General features: G+C 42.3%; 1 protein-coding gene across 3 annotated transcripts in view; it reads right to left on the reverse strand.

Annotated features, from left to right (window-relative positions):
- Positions 1-14,342, reverse strand: part of SYNE2 (spectrin repeat containing nuclear envelope protein 2) — a 171,932-nt gene that overhangs the window by 29,422 nt on the left and 128,168 nt on the right. For all 3 annotated transcript variants that reach the window (XM_056491990.1, XM_056491991.1, XM_056491989.1), the window contains exons 92-101: positions 13,830-13,955; positions 13,197-13,351; positions 12,706-12,853; positions 11,883-11,977; positions 10,385-10,619; positions 8,795-8,989; positions 7,966-8,091; positions 5,853-6,008; positions 1,714-1,872; positions 611-777 (exon numbers count right to left, since the gene is read on the reverse strand). In XM_056491990.1, the coding sequence (XP_056347965.1) occupies positions 611-777; positions 1,714-1,872; positions 5,853-6,008; positions 7,966-8,091; positions 8,795-8,989; positions 10,385-10,619; positions 11,883-11,977; positions 12,706-12,853; positions 13,197-13,351; positions 13,830-13,955 (1,562 nt within the window). The remainder of the gene's footprint in view (positions 1-610; positions 778-1,713; positions 1,873-5,852; positions 6,009-7,965; positions 8,092-8,794; positions 8,990-10,384; positions 10,620-11,882; positions 11,978-12,705; positions 12,854-13,196; positions 13,352-13,829; positions 13,956-14,342) is intronic.

Here is a 14,342-nt window from a genome sequence, read left to right on the forward strand (position 1 = left end):
GACTGTGCAGGTTTTTGTTTCAATTTCAACTGATAGTATTTTCCACTTCACCATTGTACAGAAAATCCTGAATTTAAAAGAAACAAGTATGGTCTTTCAGTTGTTTTTAGGAGTAAAGAAATAGCACTGGTATTAAATAAAATTTCAAACACTTTTGAATGTAAAAGACATTATAATATAAATCTGACTGTCTACAGAGACAGAATAGAATCTATTCCTAAATTCTGTGCATTCAGACAAAGTGAAAGAAAGGCTTGTGTTAAAATAGGAGACTCTCCTAAAAAGCCCAAATCAACTCCTACCATGCTACCTTAAAATCAGGTTGCAATTCAACACATGGAATGGAGAGATCACTTTGACTCTTCCTTTTACAAAGCTCCCATCATTAAAATTTTGTCTTATATGAATTCTTACACCCAGCTTTCTACCACTGGATAAATTAAGACATTTGGTGTCATAATACAGCAATAAGTTACAAAAAAAGGCATTCCCTTCAGCTTGACTCAGTAATAAATTCCAACCTAACTGGAAAGTCATGTCACTCTGTTTCTGATGGCCAAGGACACAAGCCTCTGCTTCTCACATAAAACATTGAAAATCATTTTCTTACCGTGCTCCAATGACATCGAAGAGGTGCTGCCAGCGATCATTGATTTTGTTGAGTTTATCATCTATTTCTGCAACTCGGCTCTTGTTGCTAGCCTTGATTAGCTGATCACCCATTTGTTTCAAGTGAAGCTTATTTTCACTGAACAGGTTTATTTCTTCCATGCAGTCCTGGTAAATATACACAAACACTGCTTTAATTACAGGGCAAAACAAAACAATGATACCAAAACAAAAATATGTGTTTCTTTTCCCACGTGTGTGATGTGAAGTCAAGTTTGGCTAGGTTTCTACATTAGCATGTAGAATTCTCACTGAAAATAAAAAGAAAACCTCAATGAAGAAGCCCTCTCGCAATCTATGAAAAAATAAGCAGCTTAAAGACTTGCAAGTGCCAGGAGTAAGTATTCCTAAAAATAGCAATTTAATGTTCTTATTTTATCTTTTGTTTTCCTGATTTAACAAAAAATTTTAATGAAGCTACCTCAAAAGAACCCAAATTCACATCTAGAATGGCTTTATTTTGCTGGCATGCTTATCCAGAGGAAATCTGGGATTAGATACTGAGATATTTAGCCATGGGGAAGAACAGCAGAACAGTAATGGTCTTCTTAAAAATCAAGCTAATACAGAAGTATTAGAAAGCACCAACTACCATGGGGGAAGGGGGAGAATTAGGTTTTATTTTTGGTTGTGGTAACTTCTTGTTCACCTGGCATAAGACCTACCCCATCCTTCAATCTTTTCTTTGCCCTCTGCCTACCAGTTGTGGAGGTGGTGAGAGCAGTGAGCTGCTGCTCCCAGGACACCACTCTGAGCAGTGCTGGGTGTGCACATGTGCACCCCCACAACCCAGACCCCACCATCACAGCTCACACAGATCACACTCCATGACTAAATGCAGTCTGGTGGCATTTCTGCTCTGCTTTAAGCTCCAAGTCTGAACATCAAGAAGAACTAATGATAGAAAAGCTCATCTCACAAAAGCCCTGTATGTGTTGGTTTTACATGATGTATCACTTCCAAGAAGCAAGGAATACATGAGGAATTGTGCCTCTATAATGAGTTATCTCATTGCAATTGAAGAAAACTGGCATTACCACTTACCTTCTGCAATTTGTCTATCATGTCTTCAATGCTAACATCTGCAGTCTGCAACACTTTGCTTTCCATCTGTACCAGCCAGGAGCACAGCTCCTTATTCTTCTCGTTGAACACGATCCAGGCATTGAGCCTGTCCTCGATCTCCTGCTTCCGCAGGGACACCTATGGAAAAGCACACACAATCAATTCTAGCAACAGTTTCTTCAGGAAGGAAGCCAGCAATTATAAGCCTTCTAATTTCTAGTCTGCATCTGATCTTATTCCATTTTGCAGGAGTAGTTATCAAGTATTCTACTTTCTTCTCCAAAGCCAACAAGCAGATTGTTATTACATCTTATTTTGGATAGCAGGGCAAAAAGTTGACTAGCAAATACCAGATTCTCTCCCTCAGAAGAATGAAACTGAGTGACAGCTTTATAAATAATGAGCTTATATAATAATTTAAATGTTACTCAGTGAAAACCTGAAAATGTCAAACATAGAAGGAATATAAAATACATAATTACTACATACTGTTTAGTAAGGCCCTATATATAACACAAGAGAAATAACACCTAGGTAAGTTCTTCTTTTTCTGCCACTCTAAGGGAAACTTTGCAACTACTGACTGCAATTATTTTATCTTTATAAAGCCTCCCTCTTTTCTTTCCATTTGCTCATCAGTAATTGGAGAACTGCCAAAAACTCAGCATCAAGAATCTATCCTTTTCACTGAAAACTATGTATTTTTTCCACTGTCAAAAATACATTTTCCAGGATGGATAAACAAATTGTCTAGACAGAGAAATTAAGGTCTGATAGTGCCTGAAAAAGCAGAGTTATTATCATTGCTCCAATATCTCAGAAATAAGCAGGGTCACACTTCTAACTAGATAATAGCACCTGTCTCTAGCCTAGGGCTCTTAAATATGAATTTATTTATTTACCTTGATGGATTCCTGTACTAAGATACATGGGACAAAGGAAGTGAAAAATGGTTCAAGCTCTACTGAAGCAAAAGAAACAAGTAACCCCTCATCCTCACCAATAAATTTTGTCTAAAGACTGCACATAACATTTTGCTTGTCTTGGCTGTAAATATCACTGCAAATATCTCCCCACGGCAGGAAACACTCCCTCTTCACATCTCACATGCATTTTATATAGACTTCTCAAAATTCTATCATTGATTCTTCTAGACTAATCTCTAACACTATTTTGCACCCCAGAGTGAAGCTGGAATGTGTAGTGTGGAAGCAAGGCCAGCGCCATGTAACACCAGGATCAGAACAGAAGGCACCAAGCCATCTCTCACCACATTGCTTTTGTCCCTTAAATTCTCACTTGTTTCCAAAGAGGGGATGGAGAGGTGAAAGGGATTTCTGAATCCTTCATGACAACCTGAGCAACGAGTGAGGATGAAAGCACTGTCTTGGGACACAAAGAAACAGTCTCTCAAGTTCTCCATAGGAATAAGCCTGAAGATGCCACAGACCTCAGAAAGTTTGTAAGAGTGTCTCTGCTCTGGAATGCTGCCATGTACCCTCAGCCTCAAAGGTTTGGAGGGTGAACCCTTCATCCTTCCTTACCACGTGCAGCATCTCCCATGTATGGAGATGAGTTTACTTGGTCAGTGGAAGAACAGACTATGCTTGTCAGCAAACAAGCTCTAAATGCTGATGTGGTCCTGACTCTGTGTTTGCCTGCTCAGAGCAGGGCAAGGCAGGATTTTAAGAGCAAGAAGAACCTTTCAGCTGGCTAAACTACACAGACTGAGAGTAAAAAACAACAATAACCCAAAAAATCCTGGACAAACTTCTAGGAACATGAGCCCTTCAAGCCATTGCTTCGAGCACTTTCTCCTCTGCCCAGCTGCCCTGGTGCCACCCCCATTTTGCACCCACTGTGTGAGCATCATGTGCATTCCAGAGGGAGGCTAGAATAACATCCCAACAGAATGCTGGCTGGGATGAATGTTAAATCTGTGACCTACATGCACCTTGCAAGGGCAGCTCTGTAAATGCTAATCCCTTGAGTGCATCTGCTCCCTCTGCCTGCCTGCCCCTGCCCAGCTGAGCACAGGCATCTGGCTGCCCCAGGGCCCTGACAGCTGCAGCTCTTTCACCTCCCTGCATTTATTCTGCAGACCTCCCTCCACACAATACCTCTTGACTCTAATTTGTTATCCAAAACAAAGCAGTCATGCCAACAGCAGAGCTAATGAAGTCTGCTCTCCTATTCTGGTGTCCAGCACCGAGAATCACTCAGTGAGCTCTCCTGAGGCTCATTAGGGCTGTGCAAACATTCAGAATATCTCCCTTCACTACAGCACTCAGATTCCTCCCACTACAGATTCTGTGTGCCTAACACAGCTACATTACTGTCACCTCTTTCCTCCCTGCAAGACAGACTGAACTCAACGTTGTTCCCTCAGGAAATTAAAATGGAAATTTTGAATAAAATCTGAAATTAAATTACTACAGGAAATTACTACTTGGATAGACTGTAATGGAGCACATGTCAAAAATTTTAATTTTCACGGCTATTCAACACAGTGGGGACAGCAAGCTTCAGTAGCTCACCAAAAACAAAAAAGAAAAACAACAAAGTTCTCTCATTTATAGGCTTAACTACAGATTTCCATTAGGAAAATGGTTCAGGCATTTTGATTTACAAAATAATGGCTTGTATTTCTCAGGAGGGGAGAAGATGTCTCTGGAATTATTTTCAGAGTTCAAAAAAATAACAGAGAAAACACTGGTTGTAGCAGAGCTGTTCAGTTTAAGGAAAATAAATTAAATTCTTTCTCATTGCAGTTAAAAAAAAATTAACTATTTCAATCAAACCAAATAACTATTTCATCACAACACAGTTTGTGAAATAAGCACAGCTGTTCATTACTCTGGCAACAATCCCAGAAAGATTGCTTTACCTTTGCCTGTGTAAGGGTTAGAAACAAAATATTAACTGGCTTCAATACTCCTTTACAAACTGTAAAATAAAAGCTATTTACTTTCAGTAGAAAGATGCAAGACTTTGGCTTGCTGGTGTGTAGAGAGCTGGGAGGCTCATAAGTAACTTAAGACCCTGAAGTATTTTACCTCGTCCAATCCTGTTAACAGGGCAAAGTAAACACACATTCAAACTGCATAATAACCTAATGAATCAAGTCCATGTGACTTTGCTGTAAATGTTCCCCAGCGATTTTACACGCAACACTAAATTAAGTGTAATATAGCAACAAGCCACAAAGAATGCAAATGTTTCACAGCATTTTCCTGCTACAAAAAAGACAAGTCAATTCTCAGTGCGTCCAAACCCAAAGAATTAGTACTTAAACACATTTAAGTTTCCTTTCTGCTGGCATTTTGTTTCAACTTCTCTCTTTCTTTCCCTGCTCCACGCCCTCAGGCAATTCCTGTGCTCATCCCTCCCTCCTTCTGGCAGCTTGGAACAAAGGCACCGATTCCAGTGAACAGCTGCATCTGGGCTCTGTGCACTTCCACACTCACTTTTACAAAGGGTTTGCAACAAATCCCTCGGCAGCCTGTCCAGGACACAAAGGGTGAAGTCCATCCCGGGACAGCAGCAGCCGCATCAGTACAGAGCTGCCCAGGGCAGCCAAGCCCAGGGGACAGAGCTGGGGGACACAGAGCCCTGTGGGGGACACACACCCCTCTGGGACACACACACAGAGCCCTGGGGGGGACACACACACAGCCCTGGGGCACACAGTCCTGTAGGGGACACACAGCTTTGGGGGGAACACACACACAGCCCTCTGGGACACACAGCCCTGGGGGACACATACACAGTCCCGGGGCACGCATCCCTCTGGGACACACACACACAGCACCCCTGTGGGACACACACACACAGACACACACAGCCCTGTGGGGGACACACACACAGCCCTGGGGTACACAGTCCTGTAGGGGACACACAGCTCTGGGGGGAACACACACACAGCCCTCTGGGACACACACACAGTCCTGGGGCACGCATCCCTCTGGGACACACACACACAGCACCCCTGTGGGACACACACACACAGACACACACAGCCCTGTGGGACCACAGCCGTGTGCTGCCCCACTCCCCCTTCCCTGCCAGGCCCCACGGCTGGCATCCCACTACAAACACCCCCCGGAGGTTCAGCTCACCCGTAAGCAGAGCTCTTCCCACTGCCTGTGCAAATGCTCCACTTGCTCCTTGAGCACCATCATGTCCTCGGTGAGGATGAGGTGTGCCAGCTCCGCCTTCATGGCCTGCAGCTCCTTCATGTCGTGGGCCCAGTCTGCCAGCGACTGCTCCAGCTCCTGCATGGAAATGCACCCGCACAACCCTTGGCACTAAGCTCCTTGGCTTTCCAAACCTGCTCACTAATCCCTGCCTGGCCTGTGGGGGAGGAGAGCAGGGAACGTGCAGCCGTCTGTGCCGCGCTCTCCAGTGGGGAGAGAGATCCAGGATGGCCAGGAGACCACTGGAACTCTACTGGAACCCTACTGGAACCCCACTGGAACCCCACTGGAACCCCACTGGAACCCATGGCAGGGCCCCAGCTGACCCCAGTGGAACGATTGCTGCATCCCAAAGTGCTGGAGCACAGCCTGGCCCCGGCAGCTCCGCATGCTCCAAGGCAGCATTTGGGCTCTCGCACCCAGGCCGGCACTTGCCCGCTCCTTCGGGGCTTCCTTTATTCCTGTAATTGTTTTGGACAAGCTGCTTTCCACCTGCATTTGCTCCTGTTTCAGGTTATTTTTCTGAACATACAAAAAAATTAAATGAGTTGCCTTCTCGAATGAATGATTTCATAGGCACTTGCTCAGATTTGTGAGGAATGTGGAGCTTTTAAGCTCCTGTTCACAGAAAAGAGGCTCTCTTTTCTGCTTTGCTCCCCCAACTCCCCTTTCTCTTTATTATAAGTTACACTTTTTCCTTAACACTGTTAAAATTGTCACCTAAAAGGCAGAGGTACTCTGCATACAGCTGGGGAAGGAATACGACACTCTACACACAAGGTCCTAGGTCCCATTTTGCAAAAAAGCTGCTGGGAAGGGTCACTGGCTCATCTAACCAAAAAAAAAAAAAAAACCTCATAGAGAGAATCCAGTTTGTCTCGTTTTAAAGGGGAAAAAAATTGTTGGTGTCTGTGTCAGGAGCGTGCTGGGTCTAAACCCTGTGAGGATGTTCACAGGTCTTGGACCCAGCTTCAACACTAGAGGAAAACACCAAACAATCCTGACTCTAAAATTTACTTGAGATCACAGTACTCCCACAGATGTGCACACATGCATTTATGTCTCCTAACAAGGGGCAAATCCAGAGCAATTACAGAGCTAACTACAGAATTTCATGGGACTTTGCTAGCCTCATGTAAGGTCAGGCTGAAAGAACAATCGCTTCATTCCATAAAGAAGTGAAAAGCAGGAGGAACATGCCATGCCATTTTAGTCCTTTACTGTACTATGACACCTACTAGCAGCACTTGCACTGGCACTGTCTGACCCTGATGCCTCTGCAGCTGAATTTCTCTTGCTGGGTTAAGAGGCAGAAGCTGTGTGCTTCCATCTCTCAGATAATTCAGGGCTACAGCAAGGCTGCTGCCGTGGGAAAGGCAGCCAGCACTCACAAAGAAGATTTCAGACAGCTGATAATGAGTTCAAAGCCTTGGCTCATTAATAAGCTTATTTATTCCCACTACATAGGTCAACAATTCACTTCATAAAAGGATGATGAAAGACTGACCACTCCAGACAAAATGTCTCCTATCCCTTGGAAATGCTTTTTTTGCGATTTAATTTTCATGGTGCACTACGGGCTGCAAGGAATTTTGCCACTCCCTTACTCTTAATTTTCCTTCTCTTTAATTATTCCCAGATCCTGCAGGTATGTATGGTGCTTTGCAGAATTACAAGGTCTCTTGCCTGAGGAGCTCCATGTGCAAAATGGATTGGTAAACAAAAAGGGAGATTCAGTCATGGGGATAGTAGCCAAATGAGCTGAGAGAAGGGAGATTTTTCCCTTCTGTTTGAGGAACTACTTATTTTATAAATGTAGACTGTAAAGGGAGCAGAAATAGGAAAAAAAATCCAAACACTACTACTAGTCATAATCTTCTTGGTCAGCTGGACTTTGGAGATGGGTAGCAATCAGGATGGTGTAAAGGAGAAATTCAGTGCCACTGAAGAGCAGGTATGAAGGAAAACTGATTTTACAGGGATGAGGTGTTGTGCAAAGACTACATCAATTTACATACAATAGGGCTGTTCATACCTTAATATGTTCCTTGGCTTTGTGGAGCTCTTCATGTTCAACAGGGAGTGGATCTTTTACTTTCTCCTTTAGCTTTTGCAGTCTGCTTTCCAGTTCTTTGGTTTGCTTTTCAAAGCGGTCACAAGTCTGCTCAGGGAGACCCAAGGATGTATAAAAGGTGAGGATACTTTATCATGACATATGAACCACACGGATATGTTACAAAATAGCACCTTCAACCCACTGAAATAATCTATCCTGTGCTCTGGCTTTTTGAATTTTCTTTTTTGATACACAGTGCAAGCCACAAGGCTTTGGTGCTTGGATTTACAGAATTCCAAGCCTCTCCTATTTAAGGCTTGCCTTAGAGATCATTTCTGCTCATTTTGTTTTGTTCAACCCAAGAGGCTTTAAGCATGGTTTTTGGACTTTATCAGTGACAGTATTCAATTTTTAAGACACACCTAATGTACTACTTAGCCATGAAAGCAAATTCATTGCTCTAAGGAAATAAATATGACCAGCCCTTCTATTTAGACATTCAACAACATGAGGAGAGTTAACTCTAAGGTAAATTTTAGCTTCACAGCCCAAAGTAGGAATGAGCTCTGGGCCATGGGGAGCATGAGAACAATCAGAGCAGGAACACCCATTGCTCCAACAAATGGATTCCAACTCAATTTCCTTTGGACAATCAGGGGAGCACAGTTTTAGCTTCCCTCAAGCCCTGATGACACAGACAGGCACTTTTCTCAGAGTGGCCCTGCAGCGAGCAGCAGCTCAGCCCTGGAGATGGTGTGACAGGGAAACTCTTGAGACCAGAGCAGCAGGTGGGGAGGGCATCATCTACCTGTAGGGTGCCACTGAACTGCATCTTCTTCTTCTCCAGCAGGGCCTGGGTCTGCCCCCAGCGCTGCTGTAACTGGCTGAGCTCCTCCTGGAGAGCAGAGCTGGTGTCGGGATCGCAGACACTGCGCAACTTCTCCCCAACATCGATGACCAAGGTGTACATGGCTTGCCACCTCTGCAGGATCACCGCCTTACTCTTGAAAAGAAAAAGAAAATTAACTTTCTAAGCTGTTCTCAGAAAGTTACGTAAGTGCTTTCCCAATATTTCACTTGGGAAGATGACTCACAAGGTACAACTTTGTTCATAGTCATGCAAGAGTAATCAATAGATCTCCTATCTGCTTCTTTAATTTCAGAAAAAAAACATTCTTTCTCTGATATTTTGATTTATAAATCTCTGCAACAGCTTTCCCCAGACTGAATCCATAGAATGAAAGTGCAGCAGTCAAAAAAAGATGGTAATTCAGTATGAGTTATTCAGAACAAAAAACACAATTTAAGTTCTGCAACCAGCTCTAACTTTAACATTTTAGGCAAATTTTTTCAGAGATAACAGCTCTGTTAATCATGATGTACTCCAAGTGAAGTAAGTCATCAATAGTAATTTGCCCACAACAAATTGATCTAACACAAGGAGATATAATCAGAATTTCTTTCTGTAGAAGAGCAGCAGGAGAAAAAGGGCAATTTGGAGTAGGAGGGAGAAGACTTTCTGGCTTTTCTCACTAAGGAAAAAGCATGAGCACCAAGTTGTAACATCTACTGAAAATCACCTTTACACAGCAGGTAGAAATAAGGATGAAATAAAGAGGGCAAGCACCAAATGGAATTCTGGTAATGTGTTAATCCATCAACACTAGGTGTGTGGGCACACAATAAAAATCTTGGACTGTGCAAATAGCATTCAATAGTATGATTTAAAAAGGTTTCAGATTGCCTTATGCAACCATCAAGTTCACTGCTTATTTCTACCTTCCTCTAAAACAAAGAGGTGCATAGTTAAATGGAAAACCAAAATATCCAAAATGAACAAAGGAAAATATTTTTTCCACTGTATGTAAAATGCAGAATTCACTGTTCTGAAAAACTGCTCACCAGGTTTGTGTATCTTGGAGTGAACAGACTCCCTTGGAAGTGCTTTTTCCTTTGTTTCTGGCATCTCCTGCCCATCCCTGCACACACAGGATCTATATGGCCTGTCCTGCCACATAAGTACTTTCCTTCAGACTAAATAAAAGGCCTGAATTCAGCAGTCATGTCAGTAAGATGCACGCAGACCTAGAGGTTACCTGCTGACTAGCATGTTTGTCTCATCTTCTGGCACCCTGAATTTCCATTTTCATATCCATAGGATTTTTAAAGCATGCAAGGCTATCAAATGGCCATGCTGATCAAGAAGTTTCTGAGTATAATGAGCCTTCTGCAAAGTCACTGTTTTTTCACTTGTGCTCAGCTTTAAGGAAAAAGTGTCACCAAACATTTCTTCCCCAAGTGTGTGATTTTAAAGCATTTTACTCTACTGGACAGAAGTTGTTTCAGTCTGAGGGAAGAAGCCCACATATTTTAGATTTATGAGAAACAAATACAGTACCTTGAAATCATGAATTACATTTCTAAGCTGGTAAAGGCTGTAACAGTCCTGGCTCTTCACAGCTGCAAGGAAGCTGTTTGTGTCATCAAGGAATCTGCTGAGGCTCTGCAGGGAACTCCTGAAGAGCTGCCACTGGCTCACGAGTCCATCGATGTCCTTCTTCCTCTGCTGAACCATCCGGATAACATTCTGCCACTGCTCTTTCAGCAATGTGAGCTTGGAAATGAACTCTGTCCTAAAAATTACAAGGGCTGAGTGTTAATTTATTTTGATCTCAAGGCTGCATATTACAGTAATTGTGATGGATCTCCATTTGCAAGGTTGTTTACCAATTATAATACCCAACTATGCAAGAAAGCTCTTTGCAGCGCTAAGCTCAGCCCTGCTGTCTGTATTCCAGCAATCAAAACAACCTCTTACATGACACAAAAAAAAAAAAAAAAGTCAACCTTGCTACTGTGGTATAGCAACATACATAGTACAGCAATCAGACACAATATGCACTAAACACTTCTCTGAAGAACAAAAAGGTCAATCCAAGTGAGATAAGGTCGCTGATTACGCTGCAAATTGATCTGCACAATGGAAAATTGTGTAGTTATTGAACCCATGCAAGCAGTTACTTTGTCCTCTTCTTCAACATGGTCAGATGATCCAGCAGATCTGGCTGGTTGATTAAGGCAGCCCCATCTATCAATTTTGCTTCTCTGCAGGAGGCCATCGTCCCTGATTCCCTCTGATACAAACCCCTGCCTTTGTGCAGGTAGTTCTGGACACAAAAATCCAGCAGCTCAGCTTAGTTTAGCCCTGCCTTCCCTGGCAGTTTTAAACCAAGCTATGGATTTCATACTGGTGTGACAGAAGGAAGCACACACACTGTCCTGCCAAGTGTCTGGAAGCAGCGAGATCCAGCAGGGAGGGAAGTGTGTTCACCCCAAACACCTGAGGCAGCTGAACCTCTGCTCACAAACACTACCTGCTGTTTCTCACGCTGCATGGACTAAGAGAAAGGTGTAAGATCATACTGATAAAAAACAGGTTTAGGTACCATAAGTTTGAGGTTTCATGGCCAGTGACTCAATGCCCTGCCATGTGTGCCAGGAGCAATGTGGACAGTCCCCACCTCTGCACTCTGAGAAGCACAGAGGTCCAGGAAGAGGGAGAGGACCCTTCATATGCAGCATCCTTATTATGCTCTGTGGGCAGCAGCTTCTCAACCACAGCTACACAACAAAAGACTCCTGTTCAGAAGCAATTATTTTTGTTTTCAGCCCAGCCTGTTACTATCCCAAATGCAGTCTGGCCAGGACACCTGTGTTTCTTTCTCACTGCACCTCCTCATGCTTTTGTGAAATATGACAGGTGATCATTCAAGGAGTGAACCCAGCTAAGAATTTGGGTCTATGTCCTCAAAAAACCAAAGATTCAACACCAATTCCAAGGAAGACAGCATATCACTAAATGACCAAGATCTTAAGGAGAAAACCAAATAAAGTACCTTTTCTCTGCTTCTCCCGATTCCAAGGAGAATAGAACTTTTTCTATGATAGAATTAAATGTCTGCTGATTTATGGAAATCTCAGTCTGCAGCATCTGAAAATACCAAGAGAAAAAGTTTTAACTATTCAGTGAACAACCTTTGCTGTGAAAGCTGCTTCTGCTCCTCTAGAGTGACAGCATTTATTTAATTGCAAATGACGAAAACTATTATTTTCAATTGCTAGTGTAAAATACACCCTAGAAGTCCACAGTTCTTGGATACCAGGAGGAATCTGCTCATATGTGATAGCAGATCCCACCATGAGCTGGATGATACAGATCTGAAACCTAAAGTTTTTTTTACTGATTCTCTGTAACAAATAGCAACTGTTTGGGAAAATGCCAGTGAAAACAGATTTGCACCAAAATCTAACAACTGGTCAAAACACAAATATGCTGTGAAAATATAATTTTAAATGCATTTCTTCCAGAAACTGTTAAGATTGCTGCCAGGTCTCCAGCAAACTATCCAGTTAGTTGCCAAAGTCTCCAATGTTCTGGGACAAGCAAACAAGTACACCTCAGGGCTGGAGAAATTTAGGACTTCCATGACACAGCACTTGTAGATGCACTCCTAAAGGTCTGATCCTTGCAAAAAGGGATCTGTCCCTTTGGAAAAGGATTTTCATGTTTCAGAGTTTTTACCTTAATAGGCATTTCAAGAGTGAAATGCTCTGTAGAATCCTGCCCAGATCTCATTTCAAAAGGCACAGCATTTCCTAGTGATTTCCCCCTGCATTCATCATCCAAGATGCTGCTTCCATTTTTAGAGTTAGCTTTACCTCATATACTCTCTGTTGCTCTTGCAGTTCTTCAAACCGTCCTGGAATATCTGTTTTTAAGGCTTCTTTCATTTTTTCTAGGAATTTCATCCACTTTTCACATTTCTGAAAGAATTTCTTCTCATCATTTTGGGATCCATCAAGCATACTGGAAAACAAAATGAATAACCAAAAACTTCTGATGGTAGATGTTTTTCTGGCTATGTTTATAGGTGCTCTAATGTGGTGGTTAATAAAATTAACATAGTGGGGATTTCACTTGGCACTTTGCTTCCTTCTCCCCTTATGAACATCCAGGTTTCTGCCTCAAGAGATTAAGGATACAAATAGCCATTGAAAACTCAAGTAAACTGAAAGGGCAGAATTCCACCTGGCAAGTCCCTGAGAAAGCTGAGAACAGATTGCAAGATGTCCCATGCTTTAACTTGGTTTTCATTTTAATCACAGAAAAGGGAATTGTTACTAGTGATGTTTTTGTTTGCATTTCAGACCTGCAACATTCCAGAGCAGCTGCTGTTTTCTGACTCCACTGCCGAGTCAGGCTCTGCATTTTCTTCATGGTGAAGTCACTGAGTGGCAGCTTTATGCTTGCTTCATTCAAACTCTCTATGCTTGGAGAAAGTGCAGCAAGCTCCAGTGTCTGATTCTGGAAGTAAAGAAAAAATGAATTATTGTAAAAAAGTACTGCCTTTCTTTCATGTCAAAGAAACAACTTGAAAGCACTCAACATTTTTGTGTTAACTTCAAAAAATACAGAGAAAAAAAAGTAATAACTCTTTTACATAGGGCTCACTTTTCCAGAAGTACTGAACAGATACTCAAGACTTGGTACCTCCACATTTACTTTATACCCTACATTGAGGGAAATGGTAGTTCCAGAGCAAAGCTGGGGAAAAAGATCTCACATCAACCCCAAATCTGGGTGATTTTCCTCCCTCCCATGCAGGCATTGGGCCTAAAATGCAGACCTAGAGTTTCTAAACTTCAATCATTGCTTTTTGTGTTTTGGCTGAATTAGTTACTCTGATGGAAGTGCTGCAACCGTGACATTGAAGACAAAAAGAGCATCTTGAAGTGGGCAAGAGCTGAGTAGTATCTTTTTGTATTTGGGAATGCAAACATACCAGGAGCAATTCTGAGTTGTCTCCTTCCTCTAGACAGAGGCTATCAAAGGTGTCTGTGCAATTCTTGACACGACCCTCCAGCGTTTCCAGGCAGTTGTTGAAATCTTCCAGTTGTAAAAGATTGAACTGGGGTGAATATTGAAAATTTACATTAGTTACTATTTATTACACTTATTCAGTATACAAGAAGGAACAATAAGAAGTATCATCAGGAAAACAGTTATTAAACCTAAATTCTAATGTATTTATAACTCTCTATTGAACTTTTTTCCATTTTTCAACTGGACAAGGGGAAAATTTAACCCAAAGCAGAGAGCAAGAAGCAATCTCAAAATTCTGAGACAGCTGTAACTATGTGAAAGGAACAGGGGTTTCTGTGATACCTTTTGTAGCTTTGTGCTATTTAACTCATTGTGAAATTGGAAAGTGAAAAGTCAGCTTATCAGAGGGGGGAAACTTGTGAAAATGAGCTTCCTTTGAGGTACACACACAGTCTGCTCCCATGTACAACCA

This window comes from Oenanthe melanoleuca, chromosome 5, assembly GCF_029582105.1.
Source record: "Oenanthe melanoleuca isolate GR-GAL-2019-014 chromosome 5, OMel1.0, whole genome shotgun sequence".
Taxonomy (NCBI): Eukaryota; Metazoa; Chordata; class Aves; order Passeriformes; family Muscicapidae; genus Oenanthe; species Oenanthe melanoleuca.